This window comes from Felis catus, chromosome C1 (assembly GCF_018350175.1).
Source record: "Felis catus isolate Fca126 chromosome C1, F.catus_Fca126_mat1.0, whole genome shotgun sequence".
Lineage (NCBI taxonomy): Eukaryota > Metazoa > Chordata > Mammalia > Carnivora > Felidae > Felis > Felis catus.
The window spans coordinates 52,223,522-52,245,541 of NC_058375.1; the positions used below are offsets into that span (position 1 = coordinate 52,223,522).

General features: G+C 34.3%; 1 protein-coding gene across 2 annotated transcripts in view; it reads left to right on the plus strand.

Annotated features, from left to right (window-relative positions):
* Positions 1-22,020, plus strand: part of EFCAB7 (EF-hand calcium binding domain 7) — a 45,121-nt gene that overhangs the window by 6,598 nt on the left and 16,503 nt on the right. For both annotated transcript variants that reach the window (XM_045035958.1, XM_003990155.6), the window contains exons 3-8: positions 405-616; positions 1,256-1,342; positions 1,906-2,101; positions 2,552-2,673; positions 18,553-18,694; positions 20,940-21,049. In XM_045035958.1, the coding sequence (XP_044891893.1) occupies positions 405-616; positions 1,256-1,342; positions 1,906-2,101; positions 2,552-2,673; positions 18,553-18,694; positions 20,940-21,049 (869 nt within the window). The remainder of the gene's footprint in view (positions 1-404; positions 617-1,255; positions 1,343-1,905; positions 2,102-2,551; positions 2,674-18,552; positions 18,695-20,939; positions 21,050-22,020) is intronic.

The window sequence follows — 22,020 nt, forward strand, 5'->3', positions numbered from 1 at the left end:
TTTCCTCATTTCATTAAGGTATTTGTTGGGCCAGAAAAAGTAATAATTTATACTTTTTGTGGTTATTCTTATGTCGTCAAAATAAGTGGATGGTTGTCTTTAATCTTTTTTTTTTTCCTCCAGGCACTTTTACAAAGTAAATCGATGTTTTCAGTTAGTTAAACTATGTAGGTTGAGAACCAACTGTCAGAATAGGAAAAATGAGTTTAATTCTGGCATTAAATGATAACATATGTATTTTTTTCATTTTTATAAGTCAGGCATACATTGATATCACTAGATTATCAACCCCAAAGGTGTATGTGTACTTGTGTATAATAGTGTAGTGTATAATGATTTTAAAAAATATATACTTAGGTACCAATTCCAAATGTTACTATAATAACACTTGTTTAATTGGGCAGCTCTACAGCATGCAGGAAGAAATCCATCCCAAAAGACCATTAATAAGTATTGGACTCCTGAAACTGCCAAACTGAATTTTGATGATTTTTGTATAATTTTAAGGAAGGAAAAACCTACTTCAAAAGCAGAACTACTAAAATCATTTAAGCAATTAGATGTAAATGATGATGGCTGTATTTTGCACGCTGATCTTTATAAACTTCTAACAAAGGTAAGATTTGTGAAATAGTTTTGTAATATGCATTGCTGGCCAAACTATTTGGAATCTAACTTTGGCTACCAAGGCCACATTAAAAATAGCTATTTCATTGTCAGGTGAAGTGAATCACATATAGGTTGTTTATAAAGTACTTAAGGATCCTTCTGGATGAAAAGTGCTCTGTAAATAAAACATAAAATATAAAATTGAACCCATGTTGCAGTCCCCTTGTGTGCCTTTGCAATTATTTGCTGCTCAGAACTTTTTGTAATTTAGGAATAGGTTCATATGTGATAAATAAAAGAGAAGCAAAGTATAAATGGGATTGGGAATCCATTTTGATTATTGGTATCATGGGAGAATTATCATTACTCTAAATTCAGTGGTAGTATTATTACTGGATCTCTAATATATATTGTTGAAATTTAGTAAACTGAAATTGATACTTTTACAAAATTTGATAAAATTGTGAAATTTTAATTTAGATGAATTTCATTATTGCTTGACATAATACTCGTTCTGAGGTTTATAATGAAACCATATATTCAAGTTGACTTGTAGAAAAGATTAAAATAAATTTTCACTCTCCTCCTGTCCCTCGCATAACAAAGTGATAGTCATGTTGCTTTAAAATAAATCTTGTTTTCTCAGAGAGGGGAGAAGATGACTCGAGAAGAAGTAAATGCTGTAACAAGTTTGGCAGATGTAAATGCTGATGGCAAATTTGATTACATCAAGGTATGTAAGTTCATGCTAATGTAAATTTGTGTACTGTGTAGAAGAATTTTTAAAGGGCACATCTTTTTGATATTGGCAATGATGTATTTGATATGTTGTGTACAAAGTGTACTTGACATTTAATCTGAAGAGTATTGTAACCTGATGACTACATTAGAAATAAGCAAGGTAAAATACATGCATGTGCTCACACATTACAGATATGCACTCAAACATAGAGACTCTTCTCAGAAATATGCCGTTTCTGGGGTGGAAGAATCATAAAAATTATTTAGAACAAACTCAAGTCTACACATGTCTTATAAAAAAATAATAAATCACTTCTCTTTGTGTAACATTTTATTTTCACTCAGAGTATGACCTCCTCATTGAATCATGGCTACATTTCACTAGGTCACTTGAGAGTGGTCAATCTGATTCAAGAAAATAAAATGAGTAACCTAGTTCAATAGGAAATATATTCCATCTATCAGTCTATCCCTTGCCTACTAATGTGCATTTGCCTTCTCCCAAATGTATGATTGAAGGTTTTACCCACTGGACTACTTTTTTGTTTCCTGTAGTTTTGTAAATTATATGTGACAACCAATGAGCAATGTCTCAAAACTACTGTAGAAAAACTGGAAGTTGACAGTAAACTGAGACGTCAACAGTTTGGAAACCACATTGAAGAACCTCCTGAAAGGGACCCATCATCAGTACCAAAACCATCGCCTAGAATCATAAGAAAAACTGAGCAGGAAACATTCTCAAATAAAGGTATTTACTTTTGATACTAAAGATTTCTTGAATAAGAATGAAGGGTCATAATCAGATAAGTTTTTCTTTCTATCTTAGCTTAACAATGATAAATGAGAATCCAACTTTTTGTTAGCTACTGTTTCTAGACACTCTCAGTTGTAAAAATCTATTGAAGTAAAATTTTATTATGGAACTTGATTTGGCTATGCTCATTATATTTTATTAAAACTAAAATTTCAGAGTAAAGAGTGACTGACATATTGAAATAAAGAATCTTATTAATAGAACCTACATTAGGGACCACTAAAGCCTGATAAATATGAAACTTCTGACTTTATTTCAATAGGAAGGAAAAAAAGAAGGAAATTAATACTTATGCCTTTTATGCTACACTATGTTTAGAAACAGACTTCCTATTGATGACTTTTGATAATGTGAGACCAAGTAATTAACTCTTACTTATTACAGGTGATACCAGGAGTTCTTCACTGGCAACAACTAGAAAGTTCAAAACATCTATTTCCTTCACAATTACCATGGGTGCTAATAGTAACAGAAACTCAAAGTTAACCGAGCCAAATTCAATAAAGGTATAGTATTTTAAATTAATAGGTAAGACTTTTTCTGCAAATATTTGACATTAGGTTTATTAATAACTATTTGGTGTCTACAGAGAACCAATAAAGTTTGTGAAGTAATTCTTTGAGATTTTTCTGTGGATTACAGTATTTCTACCAATAAGCCAGTTTTAATGATTTTAAAGTAAAAATGATGAATAAGAATATTATTAAAAGATCTTCAATTTGAAAGTCATGTCTTTTCAATTTTTGAACTTGATGAATTGATTGTCTGATTATGAACTTTGCATAGCAATTTTTTGGTTTTGTTTAACATGTTTTCCATAGGTATTTCCTATAAATACATCATTCATTCAATATCGATTCCTATGAGAGAGAGACAACAAAGTCACCTTGCTAAGTCAATATTTGTGGAGTGTTAATATTGATCTTCTTCCTTTGTTTTCCCTTTTTAGACTCAACCTTTACTAGTTTTCTTTCAACAGAAAATAATAGCTACAGAAATATAAAACATTAACTGGAAACTGCTAGGATACATTAAAAATGTGTACCTAGAGACCTCTGTAAAAGGGGGAAAAATGGTTATGACCACATACTATAACTGCTGTTAGAAAACTGAACTGATTGTTCTCAAGGGCTACATTTTTGTTTCAAATAACAACTCTGTATTTGTTATTGAACTCTGAAGTCCCTTATATCTTTAAATTGCTAGAGAGTGACATTTGTTCTATATTAAAATTTTAAAACATTATCTCCAAGGAATTTTGTTCAGACTGTTTAGGAATCTCTACACCCTAAGCAATTTGGTGTGCATGTCCAACATGTTCACACACAATATTTAGTGTTCCAACAATATTATTTTCTACCAATGGTAGCTTTCTCTATTTTGCAACTAAATTAAAAGCTCATAAAATTAACTTAGTTAAATAATTGTGGTTTTCTAATTCAAAAGTGTAAATAATTTTAGCCAGTATATATAGAGAAAAATATTAATATGGATTATATTAAAACCATAATAAGACTTTTTCTCAGTGTCATGCTCCTGTTAATTGGGCCCTTACCAATACAATTTCCTTCTTTCTTTCTTTCTTTCTTTCTTTCTTTCTTTCTTTCTTTCTTTCTTTCTTTCTTTCCTTCCCTCCTTCCTTCCTTCCTTCCTTCCTTCCTTCCTTCCTTCCTTCCTTCTTTCTTTTCTTTTCTTTCTTTCTTTCTTTCTTTCTTTCTTTCTTTCTTTCTTTCTTTCTTTCTTTCTCAATGTTTATTTATTTATTTTGGGAGAGAGAGAGAGAGAGACAACTAGTAGGAGAGGGGCAGAGAAAGAGGAAGAGAGAATCCCAAGTAGGCTCTGTCCTGATAGTGATAGATGCAAGGGTTCCAGCTCACAAACTGTGAGATTGTAACCTGAAATCAAGAGTCAGACACATCCGACTGAGCCACCCATGCGCACCACCAATACAATTTCTTTTTTTTTAATGTTTATTTTTGAGAGAGAGATAGAGAGCAAGCAGGGGAGGGAGAGAGAGAGAGGGAGACACAGAATCTGAAGCAGGCTCCAGGCTCTGAGCTGTCGGCACAGAGCCCGATGCAGGGCTCGAATTCACCGAACTCTGAGATCATGACCAGAGCCAAGTCAGACGTTCAATGAACTGAGCCACCCAGGCACCCCAATACCATTTCTTAATGTACTTCAACTCAACAAATATTTACTGAAATGGTAATATATACCAGCCACTTTGCTTAGTATAAAATACAGGTGTTGGGTGACTGGGTGGCTCAGTTGGTTGAGCGCCGACCTCGGCTCAGGTCAGGATCTCGCAGTTGGTGGGTTCAAGACCCGCATCCGGTTCTGTGCTGACAGCTCAGAGCCTGGAGCCTGCTTCAGATTCTGTGTCTTCCTCTCTCTCTGCCCCTCCCCTCCTCATGCTCTGTGTCTCTCTGTCTCTCAAAAATAAATAAATGTTACAAAAAAAAATTTTTTAATACAGGTGTTGTATTAAAAAACCACAAAATTTACAGGACCGTTAGCAATATGTCAAGGTAATATAACATCGTATTTCATTTATTCATTCACTTATTCAGCAAGTATTTATTGAGTGGTATTTATGTGCCAAGCACTGTTTTAGATGCTAATTAAGAGCTTTGGATAGAAACAAGCCTGTGCTTGAATCTTAGTTTTTGTCACATAATAACTGTGTGATCCTTGGTAAGTTAGTCAGCAGCCCTTTTGAGTCTCAGTTTTCTTATCTATAAATTGAGAATAATTATATTTAGTGTGTTCTTAGAAGATTTAAATCATCTCACATGTATTAAGTGCATAGCATAGTACCAGGAATCTAGTAATCACTTTAATAAATGACAGCGTAATGAATACTATTACAGAATAGATGACTGTAGGAAGTGACGAAAGTATAGTTTAAGAACTTATGCTACTATTGTATGTTGTGTATGAAGACTTCAATTTAGGGAGATTATCTGAAAGGCTGATAGAGATATCCTGATATAAAGTGATGACAGCTAAGCCTAGGGTAGTACCTGAACATAGTAAGAAAGGGACAGATCTAACAGACAATGCCACAATTAGTCTATAGGCCACAGTGATTGTGTAACAAAAGACAACTTACATTTTGCACCTAAGACATCAAAAGCAGGGAATGGTGCTGATGATAAGTGGGAATTAGGTAAAAGATACTAGAAGAATTTAATGATTAAAAGAAGATGGCATACTTTCAATTTTAAAATTCTGTGACTTTCATATAAAATTTTATGTGTTTGGAAATACTTCAAGGCCTTCATATTACCTTCATATTATTTGCCTGACTTTTAATATCCTATTTCTGATCTTGATTTTGCCCACTATTGTTTACTATCTGATATTTCTTAGATGAGCTGAAGTGATTTAAAAAAAGAAATCTGTGAATTTAAAAAATTCTGTTAGCAGGATTCAGTTCTTTGTTTGCATTTTACTTTGAATTCTTGAAATAAATTTCATAAATTTAAGTTTACAACAACTCTGAGAAGTACTTGTTATAAATACGGTTATTGTATAATTTGTTTTGAGATTGATAGAATAAGTTACTAGAAGAATAAGTTACTTCAAATACTTTAAATCTATTTTAAACAAGTTTGGGTCCCTCAGTTTCATGTGGAGTGGAGAATTATGGAATTGGGATGGAAAAAGATCTTTTCAGAAGTTAGAAAATTGTTGAAATGTATGCATAAGCCAGATTTTAAACTGTACATTCACACAATTGGTAAAGGACATGAATTACAGGAGGAAAATAAGACCTTTTCTATAGACCACTTTTAGGTACTTTATCACTTTTCTTTTTTTAATACTGAATTCTGCTTGCTTAGGTTTTGTAATATGCAAAGAATGTCAGGAATTTTTCTTTGAAAGAGGAATAGCTTCAATTGCTAGTCATGATTACAATTAGAGAAAGCCCAAACCATGAGTTGTAAACTCCAGAGATGTAATACTTCCTGTATCCAGACTCCCAATTAGAATGTTTTAAGTATATGTGTGGCATAAAACGCATGTGTTATATAAGATATGTATATGTTGTGTATGAATATGTTGTGTAACATATTTGTTTTGTATATGTCTATGTATATAACAATACAAACATCTTAAAGTAGAAGTTAATTGTCTAAATTTTTGTGAAGGCTCCAAATAGTAATTTTGTTACAAAAGTTTCTCATATTTTCAAAATGATGATCAATTCAACTTGTCAATTAGGTGGCAATCCATATAAATTTTTTCCTTTATAAATCATCTATTTAACTTTTTGTTTTTATATACATTTTATAATTCTTTAATAACAAAACGTTCATTAACTCTTTAACCTGTTTGTCTTAATGAAAAGCAAATAGCTTTCTAATAAGTATGTGACATAGGGTATCTTTAAAGAACAACAGTGATGATGATGATGATATATAAGATCCTCTTCCACATTTATGCTAGATCTTTTTTTTTTTAATTTTTTTAATGTTTATTCATTTTTGAGAGAAAGAGACAGAACATGAGCAGTGGAGGGGCAGAGAGAAGGAGACACAGAATCCAAAGCAGGCTCCAGGCTCTAAGCTGTCAGCACAGAGCCCAACACGGGGCTCAAACCCACCAACTGTGAGATCATGACCTGAGCCAAAGTCAGATGTTTAACCGACTGAGCCACCCAGGTGCCCAAGTTTATGCTAGATCTACTGTTTAATAATTCTACCCCACCTAAAACTTTAATAATAATATAGAATTATATGTCAAAACAAATTATGTTCTCTACAGTGTCCCAAGAAAAATGTAACTTTACTGATACATTCAAGTTTTCTGATAGTAGAATTTTCAACTGAACTATTTTTAATTTGTGCTTTTCATTATTTCCTTATACATTGCGAATGAAAATAAGTAAAATTTGTATATGACAAATGAATTAACAGTTCTTTTTCTTTTTATATGAATTTACCTGAATTGGTAGAATATAGCACCACCTTATGCCCTGTATAAGAATTACAAGCTACTATTTTATTTCTGCTTTATATCGTTGAGAAAACTATATCACACATGGAATTTCTTACTCTGTCATTCTGAAATTTTTTAAAAAACTCAACATCCTTACATTTTTCTCATAATACTCAAACTGTCAACCTTAGTCTATAATCCTTTCAAACGGATTTATTTGAATGAGCCATTCACTTTATCAGTACTTTTTTCTTTTAATTCATAACATTTTAGTCTAGATTCTAGAGAAAAAGCTTTGTGTGATTGAAAGTCTATTTGTTTAAAAAAAAATTAGGTTGAATAAGCACTGTGTTGTTAACAACTCTGGCAGATCTTAAGAATTTGAGTGCTTTCTTTTAAGCAGGAGAGCTACAAATTCTCCTAAGAATGTTATTTATTTAGTATTCAAAATAATCTGATTATTACCTTGAAATTTGGTTGATATAAATCATGTGACATTTATCTTCTATTTTGTAATAGCTGTTGTTCCACCATATTCTAGTCTTATTAACCATGTATTGTAGTATCTAGGTTGGCTGTCTTTCCAAGGAAACATAAAAATTATCTTCCTATACTTTCTCTAAAACTGGAATTTAGGAAAGACTTATGATAATAATGTTGACTCACTCCCCAGCCAAAGGCATCTCCTGTCAACTGTGGCACTGCCTCCAAGAAATACAATAAGCACGTGGAAAAATTCTCTTATCTTTGAGTTTCCCAAATGTTACAAATTATGTTCATTACCAGTGTACCAGGCAAAATGCATTACAGGCATACCTCGTTTTATTGCATGTCACTTTATTGTGCTTCACAGATAATTGCATTTTTGTAAATTGAAGATTTGTGGCAACCCTGTGTCAGGCAAGCCTGTTGTTGCCATTTTTTCAACAGCATTTGCTCACGTTGTGTCTCTTTGTCACATTTTGGTAATTCTTGCAGTGTTTTAAACTTTTCATTATTATTATATTTGTTATGGTGATCTGTGATCCATAATTATGACCTGCTAAAAGCTCAAATGATGTTTAGCATTTTTTAGCAATAAAGTATCTTTTAATTAAGGTATGTGCATTGTGTTTTTGAGACATAATAACTATTGCACACTTAGTAGACTACAGCGTAGTATAAACATAACGTTATATGCACTGGGAAACCAAAAAATTTGTTCAACTTGCTTTATTGTGATATTCACTTTATTTTAGTGGTCTGGAACCAAACCTGCAATATCTCTGAGGTATGCCTGTAGTTTTTAATTTGTTTAAACACCTTTTTAAAAATTTATTTATTTGTTGGTTGGTTTGTTTTTAAGAGAGAGAGATGAGAGAGTGTGTGCTTGTGTGAAGAAGGGGCAGAGGGAGAGGGAGAGAGAGAATCTTAAGCAGGCTTCATGCTCAGCACAGAGCCCAATGCGGGGTTTGACCTCACTCCTCCTGGGATCATGACCTGAGCCAAAGTCAAGAGTCAGATGCCCAACTGACTGAGCCATCCAGGTGGCCCTAAACACTTTTATCAGAGGTGGGGGGGGGGCTGCTACACGCATGATTAAATACAAATTTAAGAAATTTCCCAGCTACTGAAATGTACATTTTTTTCAATAAGGAACCCAAATAATTATGTTTATCTTAACACTTCAATATATGGATAATTCCAAATGACAATGCTTTCTCATAGTCTATTGTAATGATTTCATAAGCCTGAACTTTCTTTAATTACTAGCTTTTGAAAAAATCATGGCAGATATTTAAATGTGCAAAAGAACAGAATTTTGAATATAGCTGGCAGTTAGGAGAGAAAGTAAGGAGACCTAGGAGACGTAGGTCCAGCTCTGACTCTGCAGTCAGCGTAAGTTGTGACAAGCGTATCCCTTTATTTTTCATCAATCAAAAGGGAAATCTGGACTGGATTGCTCCTCAGACTTCTTCTACCTTTAGTATTCTATAATTCTAAATGAGTATTTCATTCCATTCCAGATGGGTGACTATAAAAAACATTCATAAAATATTTCAGATGAAGTTCCATTTGATAATGCTATAGTCAAAGTTCATTGAAAGGAAAACATGTTTTCCATTTGATGTCAGAATCTTAGCTCAAACTGTCTAAAAGTGTAGCTTGTCTAAATACCATGTGAGTGTCTTTCCTTTCTTCTCTGTAACAATTGTCACCATCCAAGGTCATGTTGATTATATTAAGGCCAGCTGGCTTTGAGGTAATGTCAGCATCTGTTGTTAGTCCTTAATATATTACCATCCAAGGGATTTACAAGGAGGCTAAATGAAAATCTGTATATACTCTTACTCATCATTAATTGTTGAACTTGAACTTTTGGCTCAAGCCCCAGTTTGAACTTCATTGAGTTATACAAATTTTGAATTTAGTACCCAGAGTATATTTTGTTTTGGAAACATGATTTAATGGTAGAAATGTTGATCCAAAAGTCTTAGACTCTAGACCTAATATTTCTACAAACTCCTTGAGAAATTCTGATTCTGTATAACCTCTGGGTACCTCAGTTTATCTGTTTATTAAAATGACTAATTTATATGTATCTATTCCTTATTGCCTCATAGAGATGTTGTTGAAATGTCATACATAACGACTCGTTTCTGTCATCAGCAATATCTTTACAAAGATGAATTCTAATAATTTAAGGTCACGTTTTAATTTATCAGAATTAAAAATACACATATCTTTTATATCCCAAAGGTATGACAGTGCATGTGATTAATGACTGAAAGCTTGAGTAATAGTTCACCAATAATGGTAATTTCTTGAAATTCAGTTTAAGAATAAATCTCCAAAGAAAAGATGAATATAAAAATGGAAAACTAGGGGCGCCTGGGTGGCTCAGTTGGCTAAGTGTCTGACTTCAGCTCAGGTCATGATCTCGCGGTCCGTGAGTTCGAGCCCCATGTCGGGCTCTGTGCTGACCGCTCAGAGCCTGGAGCCTGTTTCAGATTCTGTGTCTCCCTCTCTCTCTGACCCTCCCCCATTCATGCTCTGTCTCTGTCTCAAAAATAAATAAACGTTAAAAAAAATTTAAAAAAAAAGGAAAACTTACATAAATTGAAAACTAACCAAAACGAAAATAAAAGGAAACAGAAAATACATCAAAACTTACAAAGTGTAGTCAATATCTAAAACAGTCAAAACAATTTATTAAAATATGTAACAAAAATACCAAGTTGATGATAGAGCTACAAAAATAGATGAATAGGCAGTTCCCACAAAAAGAGACAAAAATAATAAACACATGGGAAAAAGTTCAACCTTGCTAATAATCAGAAAAATTAAAATTGATGCAAAAGTTATTACTGTACCATTTAATTATTACATTGTTTTTATTGCCTTAATATAAATTGACACAAAAATCAATGCAATACTGTATATAGACAAAAATTGTGGAACACTATAATATTATGTACCCACACATTGCTTAAAAAATCATTCCCTTGGGGCACCTGTGTGGCTCATTCAACTGAGCTCCCGACTTTGGCTCAGGTCATGATCTCATGGTCTGTGAGTTCGAGCCCCGCGTCAGGCTCTGTGCTGACGGCTCAGAGCGTGGAGCCTGCTTCAGATTCTGTGTCTCCCTCTCTCTCTGACTCTCCCCCATTCATGCTCTGTCTCTCTCTGTCTCAAAAATAAATAAATTTTTTTAAAAAAAGAAAAAAATAATTCCCCACCACCACACAGTTTTTCTAATGATAACACTGCTGACCAAGTTATGGTAGTGGAAAAATTATTGCATGATACATTGTTGGTGGTATTGTAAAATTGGTATCACTGTTTTACAAAGCAGCATGGAAACACATGCTGCCTTAAAAATATGCTTACTTTTTTGTGTGGAACCAGAAAAGACCCCGAATAGCCAAAGCAATCTTGAAAAAGAAAACCAAAGCAGGAGGCATCACAATCCCAGACTTCAAGCGATACTACAAAGCTGTAATCATCAAGACAGTATGGTACTGGCACAACAACAGACACTCAGATCAATGGAACAGAATAGAAAACCCAGAAATGGACCCACAAACATATGGCCAACTAATCTTTGACAAAGCAGGAAAGAATATCCAATGGAATAAAGACAGTCTCTTCAGCAAGTGGTGCTGGGAAAACTGGACAGCTGCATGCAGAAAAATGAACCTGGACCCTTTCTTACACGATACACAAAAATAAACTCAAAATGGGTGAAAGACCTAAATGTAAGACAGGAAGCCATCAAAATCCTCGAGGAGAAAGCAAGCAATCTTGGCCGCAGCAACTTCTTACTCAACACATCTCTGGAGGCAAGGGAAACAAAAGCAAAAATGAACTACTGGAACCTCAATCAAAATAAAAAGCTTCTGCACAGTGAAGGAAACAATAGCAAAACTAAAAGGCAGCTGATGGAATGGGAAAAGATATTTGCAAACAACATATCAGATAAAGGATTAGTATCCAAAATCTATAGAGAACTTATCAAACTCAACACCCAAAAAACAAATCATCCAGTGAAGAAATGGGCAAAAGACATGAATAGACCTCCAAAGAAGACATCCAGATGGCCAACCGACACATGAAAAAATGCCCAACATCACTCATCATCAGAGAATTACAAATCAAAACCACAATGAGATACCACCTTACACCTGTCAGAATGGCTAACATTAACAACTCAGGTAACAACAGATGTTGGTGAGGAGAAAGAGGATCTCTTTTGCATTGTTGGTGGGAATGCAAGCTGGTGCAGCCACTCTGGAAAACAGTATGGAGGTCCCTCAAAAAACTAAATAAAACTACCCTACAATAAAAATACCTACTAGGTATTTATCCACGGGATACAGGTGTGCTGTTTTGAAGGGACATATGCACCCCAATGTTTATAGCAGCACTATCAACCATAGCCAAATTATGGAAAGAGCCCAAATGTCCACCAATGGATGAATGGATAAAGAAGATGTGGTATATATGTAAATGGAGTATTACTCAGCAATCAAAAAGAATGAAATCTTGCCATTTGCAACTACGTGGATGGAAGTGGAGGGTATTATGCTAAGCAAAATTAGTCAGAGAAAGACAAAAATCATATGACTTCACTCATACGAGGACTTTAAGAGACAAAATAGATGAACATAAGGGAAGAGAAACAAAATATAAAAACAGGGAGGGGGACAAAAGCATAAGAGACTCTTAAATATGGAGACCAAACAGAGGGTTACTGGAGGGGTTGTGGGAGGGGGGATGGGCTAAATGGGTAAGGGGCATTAAGGAATCTACTCCTGAAATCAATCTTGCACTATATGCTAACTAATTTGGATGTAAATTAAAAAAAATAAAATGAATTTTAAAAAATATACTTACTTTTGGCCTAGAAGATCTTTTGAAGGATATTATTCATGAAAAGAAAAATATTTAGACAAAGTAGTCTTCATTTTAGTATTATTTATGCTGATGAGAAATTAGAAATGACATAAATATCTAACATTTTAGAAACAAGTAAGTAATGGTATACAAACTCAATGGGTAATTATAGAACCAGTTAAATTGAAAAAACTTGAATATTGCTTAGCAAAATGGCTTTTTTTCTTGTGGTAAAATATACATAATATAAATTTTACCATTTTAGCCATTTTTAAGTATATGGTTCTGTTCATTAGATTCATTCATATGGTTTTGCAACCATCACCACTCTCCATATCCAGAACTTTTCATCATCCTCAACTAAATCTTTTTTTTTTTCTTTAAGCTTACTTAAATCCACGTTAGTTAACATACAGTGTAGTATTGGTTTCAGGAGTAGAATTTAGTGATCCATCACTTTACATATTAGACCCAGTGCTCATCCCAACAAGTGCCCTCCTTAATGCGCATCACCATTTAGCACATCTCCTACCCACCTCCCCTCTAGCAACCCTCAGTTTGTTTTCTGTATTTAAGAGTCTCTGTGGTTTGCTTCCCTCTCTGTTTTTATCTTATTTTTCCTTCCTTTCCTCTATGTTCATCTGTTTTGTTTCTTAAATTACACATATGAGTAAAATAATATATTTGTCTTTCTTTTGACTGACTTATTTTACTTAGCATAATACACTCTAGTTCCATCCATGTTGTTGCAAATGGCAAGATTTCATTCTTTTTGATTGCTGAGTAATATTCCATTGTATATGTATAGCACATCTTCTTTATTCATCCTTTGATGGACTTTGGGCTCTTTCCATAATTTGGCTATTATCAGTAGTGCTGCTATAAACATTGGGGTGCATGTACTCCTTCGAATCAGCATTCTTGTATCCTTTTTATAAATACCTGGTAGTGCAATTGCTGGATTGTAGGGTAGTTCTATTTTTAATATTTTGAGGAAACTCCACATTATTTTCCGTAGTAACTGCACCAGTGTTCATTCCCACCAACAGTGGAAAAGTGCTCCCTTTTCTCTGCATCCTCTGCATCCTACATCTGTTGTTTGCTCGGTTAATTTTAGCCATTCTGATAGGTGTGAGGTGGTATCTCATTGTGGTTTTGATTTGTATTTCCCTGATGATGAGTGATACTGAGCATGTTTTCATGTATCTTTTAGCCATCTGGATGTCTTCTTTGGAAAAGTGTCTGTTTATGTCTTTATCCCATTTCTTTGCTGGATTATTTGTTTTTTGGGTATTGAGTTTGATAAGTTCTTTATAGATTTTGGATACTAACCCTTTATCTGATATGTCGTTTGTAAATATCTTCTCCCATTTCATTGGTTGCCTTTTAGTTTTGTTGATTGTTTCCTTTGCAGTGCAGAAGCTTTTAATCTTGATGAGGTCCCAATAGTTCATTTTTGCTTTTAGTTTCCTTGCCTTTGTAGATGTGTTGAGCAAAAAATTGCTGCAGCTGAGGTCAAAGAGGTTGTTGCCTGTTTTCTCCTCTAGGATTTTGATGATTTCTTATCTTACTTTTAGGTCTTTCATCCATTTTGAGTTTATTTTTGTGTATGGTATAAGAAAGTGGTCCAGGTTCATTCTTCTGTATGTTGCCATCGAGTTTTCCCAACACTGTTTGCTGAAGAGACTGTCGTTTTTTCATTGGATATTCTTTCCTGTTTTGTCGAAGATTAGTTGGCCATACATTTGTGGGTCCCTTTCCAGGTTCTCTATTCTCTTCCACTGATCCATGTGTCTGTTTTTATGCCAGTACCATAGTGTTTTCATGATTACAGCTTTGTAATACAGCTTGAAATCTGGAATTGTGATGCCTCCTGCTTTGGTTTTCTTTTTTAACATTACTTTGGCTATTCGGGGTCTTTTGTGGTTTCATACAAATTATAGAATTGTTCTAGCTCTGTGAAGAATGCTGGTGTTATTTTGATAGGGATTGCATTGAATATGTAGATTTCTTTAGGTAGTGTAGACATTTTAACAATATTTGTTCTTCCATTCCATGAGCATGGAATGTTTTTCCACTTCTTTGTGTCTTCAGTTTCTTTCATAAGCTTTCTATAGTTTTCAGCATGCGGATCTTTTACCTTCTTGGTTAGGTTATTTTTAGGTATCTTATGGTTTTTGGTGCAATTGTAAATGGGATTGATTCCTTGATTTGCATTTCTGCTGCTTCATTACTGGTGTATAGAAATGCAACTGATTTCTGTACATTGAGTTTATATCCTGCAACTTTGCTGAATTCATGTATCAGTTCTAGCAGTTTTTTCATGGAGTCTTTTGGGTTTTCCACGTAGAGTATCATGTCATCTGCAAAGAGTGAAAGTTTGACTTCTTCCTTGCCAAATGTATGTCTTTTTCTTTTTTAAAAAATTTAATGTTTATTTATTTTGAGAGAGAGACAGAATGTGAGCAGGGGAGGGGCAGAGACAGAGGGAGACACAGAATCTGAAGCAGACTCCAGGCTCTGAGCTATCAGCACAGAGCCCGATGTGGGGCTTGGACTCACAAGCCATGAGATCATGACCTGAGCCAAAGTTGGATGCTTAACTGACTGAGCCACCCAGCCACCCCTATGCCTTTTATTTGTTGTTGTTGTTGTTGTTGTCTGATTGCTGAGGCTAGGATTTCCAGTACTATGTTGAACAACAGTGGTGAAAGTGGACATCCCTGCTGTGTTCCTGACTTTAGGGGGAAAGCTCTCAGTTTTTCCCCATTGAGGATGGTATTAACTGTGGGTCTTTCATATTTAGCTTTTGTGATGCCCAACTAAATCTCTTTACCCATTAAGCAATGACTCCTCATTTCCTCCTCTTTCCACTCATGGCAAACTCTGTTCTACTTTCTTTCTCTGAATTTAATCTAGGTTCTTCATTTAAGTGAAATCATGCAATATTTGTCCTTTTGTGTCTGGCTTATTTCACTTAGCATAATGTCTTCAAGGTTTATATCTGCAGCATCTGTTAGAATTTTAGTCCCTTTTAAGCCTGAATAATATTCCATTGTATGCATATTCCACATTTTGTTTACCCATTCATCCACCAATGGACACTAGGATTCTTTCCACCATTTGGCTATTGTGAATAATGCTGCCATGAAGATGGGTGTACAAATATCTGTTTGAGTCTCTGCTCTCACTATATGCCCAGAAATGGAATTGCTGGATCATACAGTAATTCTGTGTTTAATTTTTGGTGGAACTAACAAACTTTTTCATAGTAGCATCACATTTTATATTCCTACCAGCAATGCACAAGGGTTTCAATTTCTCCACATCGTTGTCAGCACTTGTTATTTTATGTATTTTGGGGGTTTTGTTTTTGTTTTTATTTAATAGCCATCCTAGTGGGTATGAAGTAGTATCTCACTGTGGTTCTGATTTGCATTTCCCTAATGATGTGATGTTAAGCATCTTTTCATGTGCTTATTAGCCACTTGTGTATCTTCTTTGGAGAAATGTCTATTCAAGTCTTAGGACCATTTTTTAAAAAAAATATTTATTTATTTTGAGATGGGAGAGGGGAGAATCCCAAGCAGGCTCCTCGTGGCAGTGCAGAGCCCAATGATTCGGGGCTCGATTTCATGAACCGTGTGAGATCCTGACCTGAGCTGAAATCAAGAGTCAGGCATTTAACTGACTAAGCCACTCAGGTACCCCCTTATGACCATTTTTAATTTGGGGGGGGGGCTTGTTGTTGAGTTGTAAGAGTTTTTAATATATTCTAGATATTAGTTCATTTTCAAATGTATGATTTGCAAATATTTTCTCCCATTCTGTGAGCCTTTTTCACTATGTTGATAGTGTTCTTTGATGCACAAAGGTTTTTAATTTTAATGAAGTCCAGTTTGTCTATATTTTCTTTTGTGACCTGTGTTTTTGATGTCATATCCAAGAAATCATTGCGAAATCCATTGTCATGAAGCTTTTCCACTATGTTTTTTTCTTAGAGTTTTGTAGTTTTAGTACTTACATTTAGGTCTTTGATCCATTTTGTGTTAATTTGTGTATGGTATAAGAGAAGAGTTCAAATTAATTATTTTGCACTTGGATATCCAGGTTTCTTAGCTTCATTTGTTGAAAAGATTGTCCTTTTTCCCATTGAATGGTCTTAGCATCCTTATTGAAAATTACTTGGCCATATATATGTGAGAGTTTATTTCTGAGCTGTCTGTTCTATTCCATTCATCTATATATTTGTCTTTTTGCCAATATCACACCATTTTTTTTTCAACGTTTTTTTATTTATTTTTGGGACAGAGACAGACAGAGCATGAACGGGGGAGGGGCAGAGAGAGAGGGAGACACAGAATCGGAAGCAGGCTCCAGGCTCTGAGCCATCAGCCCAGAGCCTGACGCGGGGCTCGAACTCCCGGACCGCGAGATCGTGACCTGGCTGAAGTCGGACGCTTAACCGACTGCGCCACCCAGGAGCCCCAATATCACACCATTTTGATTACGGTAGCTTTCTATTGAGTTTTGAGGTCAGGACATGTAATTCCTCCAGTTTTGTTCTTATTTTTCAGTAGCAAAATATTTTGGATGTAACATTACATGGAGAAGACACAACATAGAATAATGTTAATTAGAATGTAAAACATAGGTTTTTATGTAAGGGTGGTATTAGGAATGATTATATAGAAATCAAACTAGGGTGGTAGAATTATGGGGATTTTTTCCGTATTCTTAAATTTCTAATTTTAAATGTATTTTGGTGCTATAAAATAATATAAAATATGAAAATAATTATCATTTGTGTAATAGAAAAATGATGTGTAAATACATGTTAGGATAATGTAGCCTTTAAAAAAAGTGAATGAGAAATCAACCTCAATAGAAATTATGTTTGTTCTCACCTTTTTAGTACCATATTAGACTTTTCTATAATGAATTTATAGTATTTTTTATGTCATTGTTAACAGCTAACGTATACCTTTTTAGTGGTTATCTTAATATTATTAAGGCCTTGAGCTTATTATCTAACCATTCTTACAGATAATTTTTCAAAATTATCTTTTATAAAGTCATTTCAAAAACTTATACATATGGGTAGAGCAGAAATATGTTTTACATTATAGGTAGGCAAGCCCACTAATGATCAAGTGAAGAAGATTTTTGTACACATTTGTGGCAATGGCACAATTTCTCATATGTTCAATAGAGAATTTTCTACTTTCTCCATAAGGTGTCATCTTCGAGTTGTATTTAACTCTAGTTAAGAGATCCCATTTAGACCTGTTAGTTTGGACAAGAAGGAATTTGGCTAACCAGGAGATAGCAGAAACAATTGTACAGAAAAGTTTTTCGCAAAACTGATGTTTATCAGCATTGTGCTATGGCTGTAAAATTTATTCAGTGTTCTTTTAGTTGCCTGGACTTGAAACTGTTATTTTGGTTGTCACATTCTTTACCTTTTAAATACAAAGTCATCACTTTTCCTTTCAGCATCAGTTTTAGGAGTCCTTACTTAGTCATTTTTACTATGTTGCAAGCACCAATCCTGCCCTAGTTATTGTAGCAGCATATTTATTTGTTACTTTGTTTCACTGCTTCTCCCATTCTCACAAACTTTATTTTTTCTTATTTCTTCTTTCCATTATGTCTTTTCCTAACTTTTCATTATCTAAATTACACTTATCTTTCAAGATACAGTTTATATTGATGTCTACCTCCCCTCATTGGTCAGATATTAATAGAATACCAACAATGTGCCAGTTACTATTAGGAACTAGGGTTATTATTTTGCACATATAATTATTTTTTGTTGTAAAAATTTACTACTGTCAATTATAATTGAATTGTGTCCTGACTGGTTTGTTTGTTGGTTGGTTGGTTGGGTTTTGTTTGTTTGTTTGTTTTGTTGTTGTTGTTGTTTTTATGTCACAAATTCCTGGAGGTAAGTGGCTTTATTTGACATTTCCTTTATATCTTCCTTAGGTTTCTCTTTATTACTCTACATGCTGGAAACACTTAATAAATGTTTGAAAAAAAAATTTTTTCCTTCATTTCAGGAGTGGCAATGTGTACAGTCAAAAGGTTGCTTTTTTTTAGAAGAAGATGGTGAAATCATTAGTCATCAATATAGGATGCAGATAGCTCAGAGATCCATGGTTTATCTTACAATTAAACCACTAAACCTGAGTCAAGTTGAAGGCAAGTTTAATTTTTTTGTGTATTTTTTAAAATATCGAATTATGCCCTCTTTGAAAATAACTTACATATTTGGTAGCCTTAGTGAAGAAAATAATCTACCTAACAAACATGGTTACATACAGTTAAAGAAAGAAAGCATTAGTTTATACTTTGTGTTATCATATTTTACAAAGCAAGTATGTTGGTTTTTGTGTATGTTTAAAGCAAGTTTTATTTTAATTCCTTTAAAAACAAGAACAAAGTGTATCCTGGTTTCTTCTTGATATAGAATTAACATTTTGCTTACTAATTAATTTTTAGCTTTTCCATTTGTCCATTTTTAAAATTAATAAGTTTAAGAGAAATTCTGTAGGAACATAATTTGGGGCAATGTGAACTGCAAATAACTTTGAATATCTCCAAAGTCCTATGCCCTATGACTTAAACAATCGTTACTAATAATCTTTACTTTCCTGGTAATATTCCTTTTCTGTATATAAATGCTAGATACAAATTAATTTCTTAGTGTCTAAAATGGTTATTATTGGGGCGCCTGAGTGGCTCAGTCTGATCTCGGCTCAGGTCATGATCTCACACAGTTTGTGAGTTCGAGCCCTGCTTTGGGCTCTGCACTGTCAGAATTGTCTCTCCCTCTCTCTCTGCCCCTACCCCACTCGTACTCTTTCTCAAAATAAGTAAATAAACTTAAAAAATATTTTAATAAAAAAATAAAATGGTTATTATTTAATTTTTAATTAGTGAAAATGTCTTTAAGGGTGCTTTCCCTAGAAATCTTTTTGTTTGTTTTTAATGTTTATTTTATTTATTTTTGAGACAGAGACAGAGAGTGAGCAGGGGAGGGGCAGAGACAGAGGGAGACACAGAATCTGAAGCAGGCTCCAGGCTCTGAGCTGTCAGCACAGAGCCCAACGCAGGGCTCGAACCCACAAACTGTGAGATCATGACCTGAGCTGAAGTCTGACGCTCAACCGACCAAGCCACCTAGGCTCCCCATCCCTAGAAATCTTTTTAATGTTGGTTGTTCTAAGTATCAATTTTTAAAATTATTTTTACATAATAAGAAAATGTTTGTTTTATTACTAGAGGATTCTTCCCTGCTCCATTCTTCTTGCCTCCTAAAGTAGAGATTCTAAAAGTTTTAACTGTATATCTTGTGAAATTCTTACAACATTTGGTGGTTGATACTTTTTATTTATTTTGAGAGAGGAGTGTGAGACCGAGGAGGGAAGGGAGGGAGGGAGGGAGGGAGGGAGGGAGAGAGGGAGGGAGGAAATGAGAGAGAGAAAGAGAGAGAGAGAGAATCCCAAGCAGGCTTTGCACTGTCAGTGTGGAGCCCGACCTGGGGCTCAAACCCATGAACTGCAAGATCATGACCTGAGCTGAAATCAAGAGTTGGATGCTTAACCAGCTGAGCCACCCAGGTGCTCCAAGCTTTTTGGCATGGCAACTGCAAGGATGAATTACTATAAACTGAGACTGAGATAGAGAAGAATATAGATGGACAGGTTTTTTTAAGGAATTAGGGAAGGTCAGTTTTAGATATAGAAATTCAAATGGAGATGTCCAATAGGTAGTTGATTATAGTTTAAAATTCAGAGAAAAGTTTCTAGTTGGAGATACAAATTATGGAGTCGTTGGGGAGCCTGGGTGGCTCAGTCGGTTGAGCATCCGACTTCAGCTCAGGTCATAATCTCGCAGTTTGTGGGTTCGAGCCCTGCCTCGGACTCTGTGCTGACAGCTCGGAGCCTGGAGCCTGCTTTAGATTCTGTGTCTCCGTCTCTGTCCCTCCCCTGTTCATGCTGTCTCACTCTGTCTCAAAAATAAATATAAACATTTAAAAAATTTTCAAATTATGGAGTTGTCAGCACATACATAGATGATGTCTAACATCTTTTCCTCCAGTGCCTCTCCACAGGTAAGCTAGTGCTCGACTCTCATCACTCCTTGAAAGGGTTTGTTTTTCCTTGGATATCAGGTTACTTGGTTGCCTTGCAACCTCAGCTTTCTGGTCAATTCAAAAAAAGTTATGAGTTTTAGAAAGTGTGAATAGAGAATATTTCTAGCAAGGATACTATATATAGTTACAAATGCTATGATATTTCTATATAAAAATGGGATGTGCATTTCTAAAAAAAAAATCCATAGGGGAAAGAAACCACTAACTTATTTTTTAAATAGGAAAGAGTAAGTAGTAATTGCTTATTTTAAGATGTTTGGGGTTTTTTGTTTGTTTGTTTGTTTTTAGGAAAACCATCCCCTTGGTTATCAATTGATACTGCCTTGTATATTCTTAAGGAAAATGAGAGCCAAGCAAATCTACAACTCATGTGTTTTACTGAACTACGAAATAGAGAAGTATACATATTTATTTCCTAGTGTTTAATTTGAAAATATGACATGAACTCAAATTTGAGGAATATAATAGATTTTCTATATTTGTTTTTAACTTGTGTATCTTTCCCTCCAATTAGAGTATATACAGTACTTAAGCACTATGAATATTACATGTGTCTTTTTAATTGTGATGTATTTTCTCTTGATTGCTAAGAGCTGAGGATTAGCTTTGTAACTTATATGTTATGTGACATTATACTTCACTTTCTTCTCTAAATGCCCAGATGCCTCACATGTGAACATTTTTTTTTTTTGTAATATGCAATTAAAATGATTGATGCCAGTGGATTTTTTTTTCCTAAATACAGGCAATTCAAGACTTTGGAAAAGTTGCTTTAGATGTTTGTCTTACTTTATATTGCTACTGCAAAAAAGAAAAACTTCAAGATTGCTATCCTCAGGCTTGACTCATATTATAGGGTTCAAAAATAGATTGATCTGAAGAAATGCTTTTAAATGATTTTATATGTTGCCCATGGGGTTGTTCTGATCTTTTCTAATTATATATTTACTCAGAGGCCAAATATGTGAGGCAGATACATAAATGTGGCTATTTATTTTATGAGGACTACAAAATACATCTGCTACACAACAACAGGAATAATACTATTCAAGGGCTTACTGCAATATCATATTTAATCTTTATACAGGTCCAATGACAGACAAACATTTCCCTGATGGAATGTTATATAAAAGTCTTTATTGTAGGCTTCTGAACAGACAAGAATAGTTATAGGCAAGAAACAAATAAAATGACACAGGTTAATGTTTTGACGAAACTCTTCTTCAGAACTAACTACAAAGTTAGGTTCAAGATAAAGTATTGTCTAAAGCAATAGTTTTTCCCATTTTGTATTGGATAAAATTACTTTCTTATGGTACTGCATGTATAAAAATGTTAGTACATAGCAAGCCTGTAGTAAAGTTTGAAT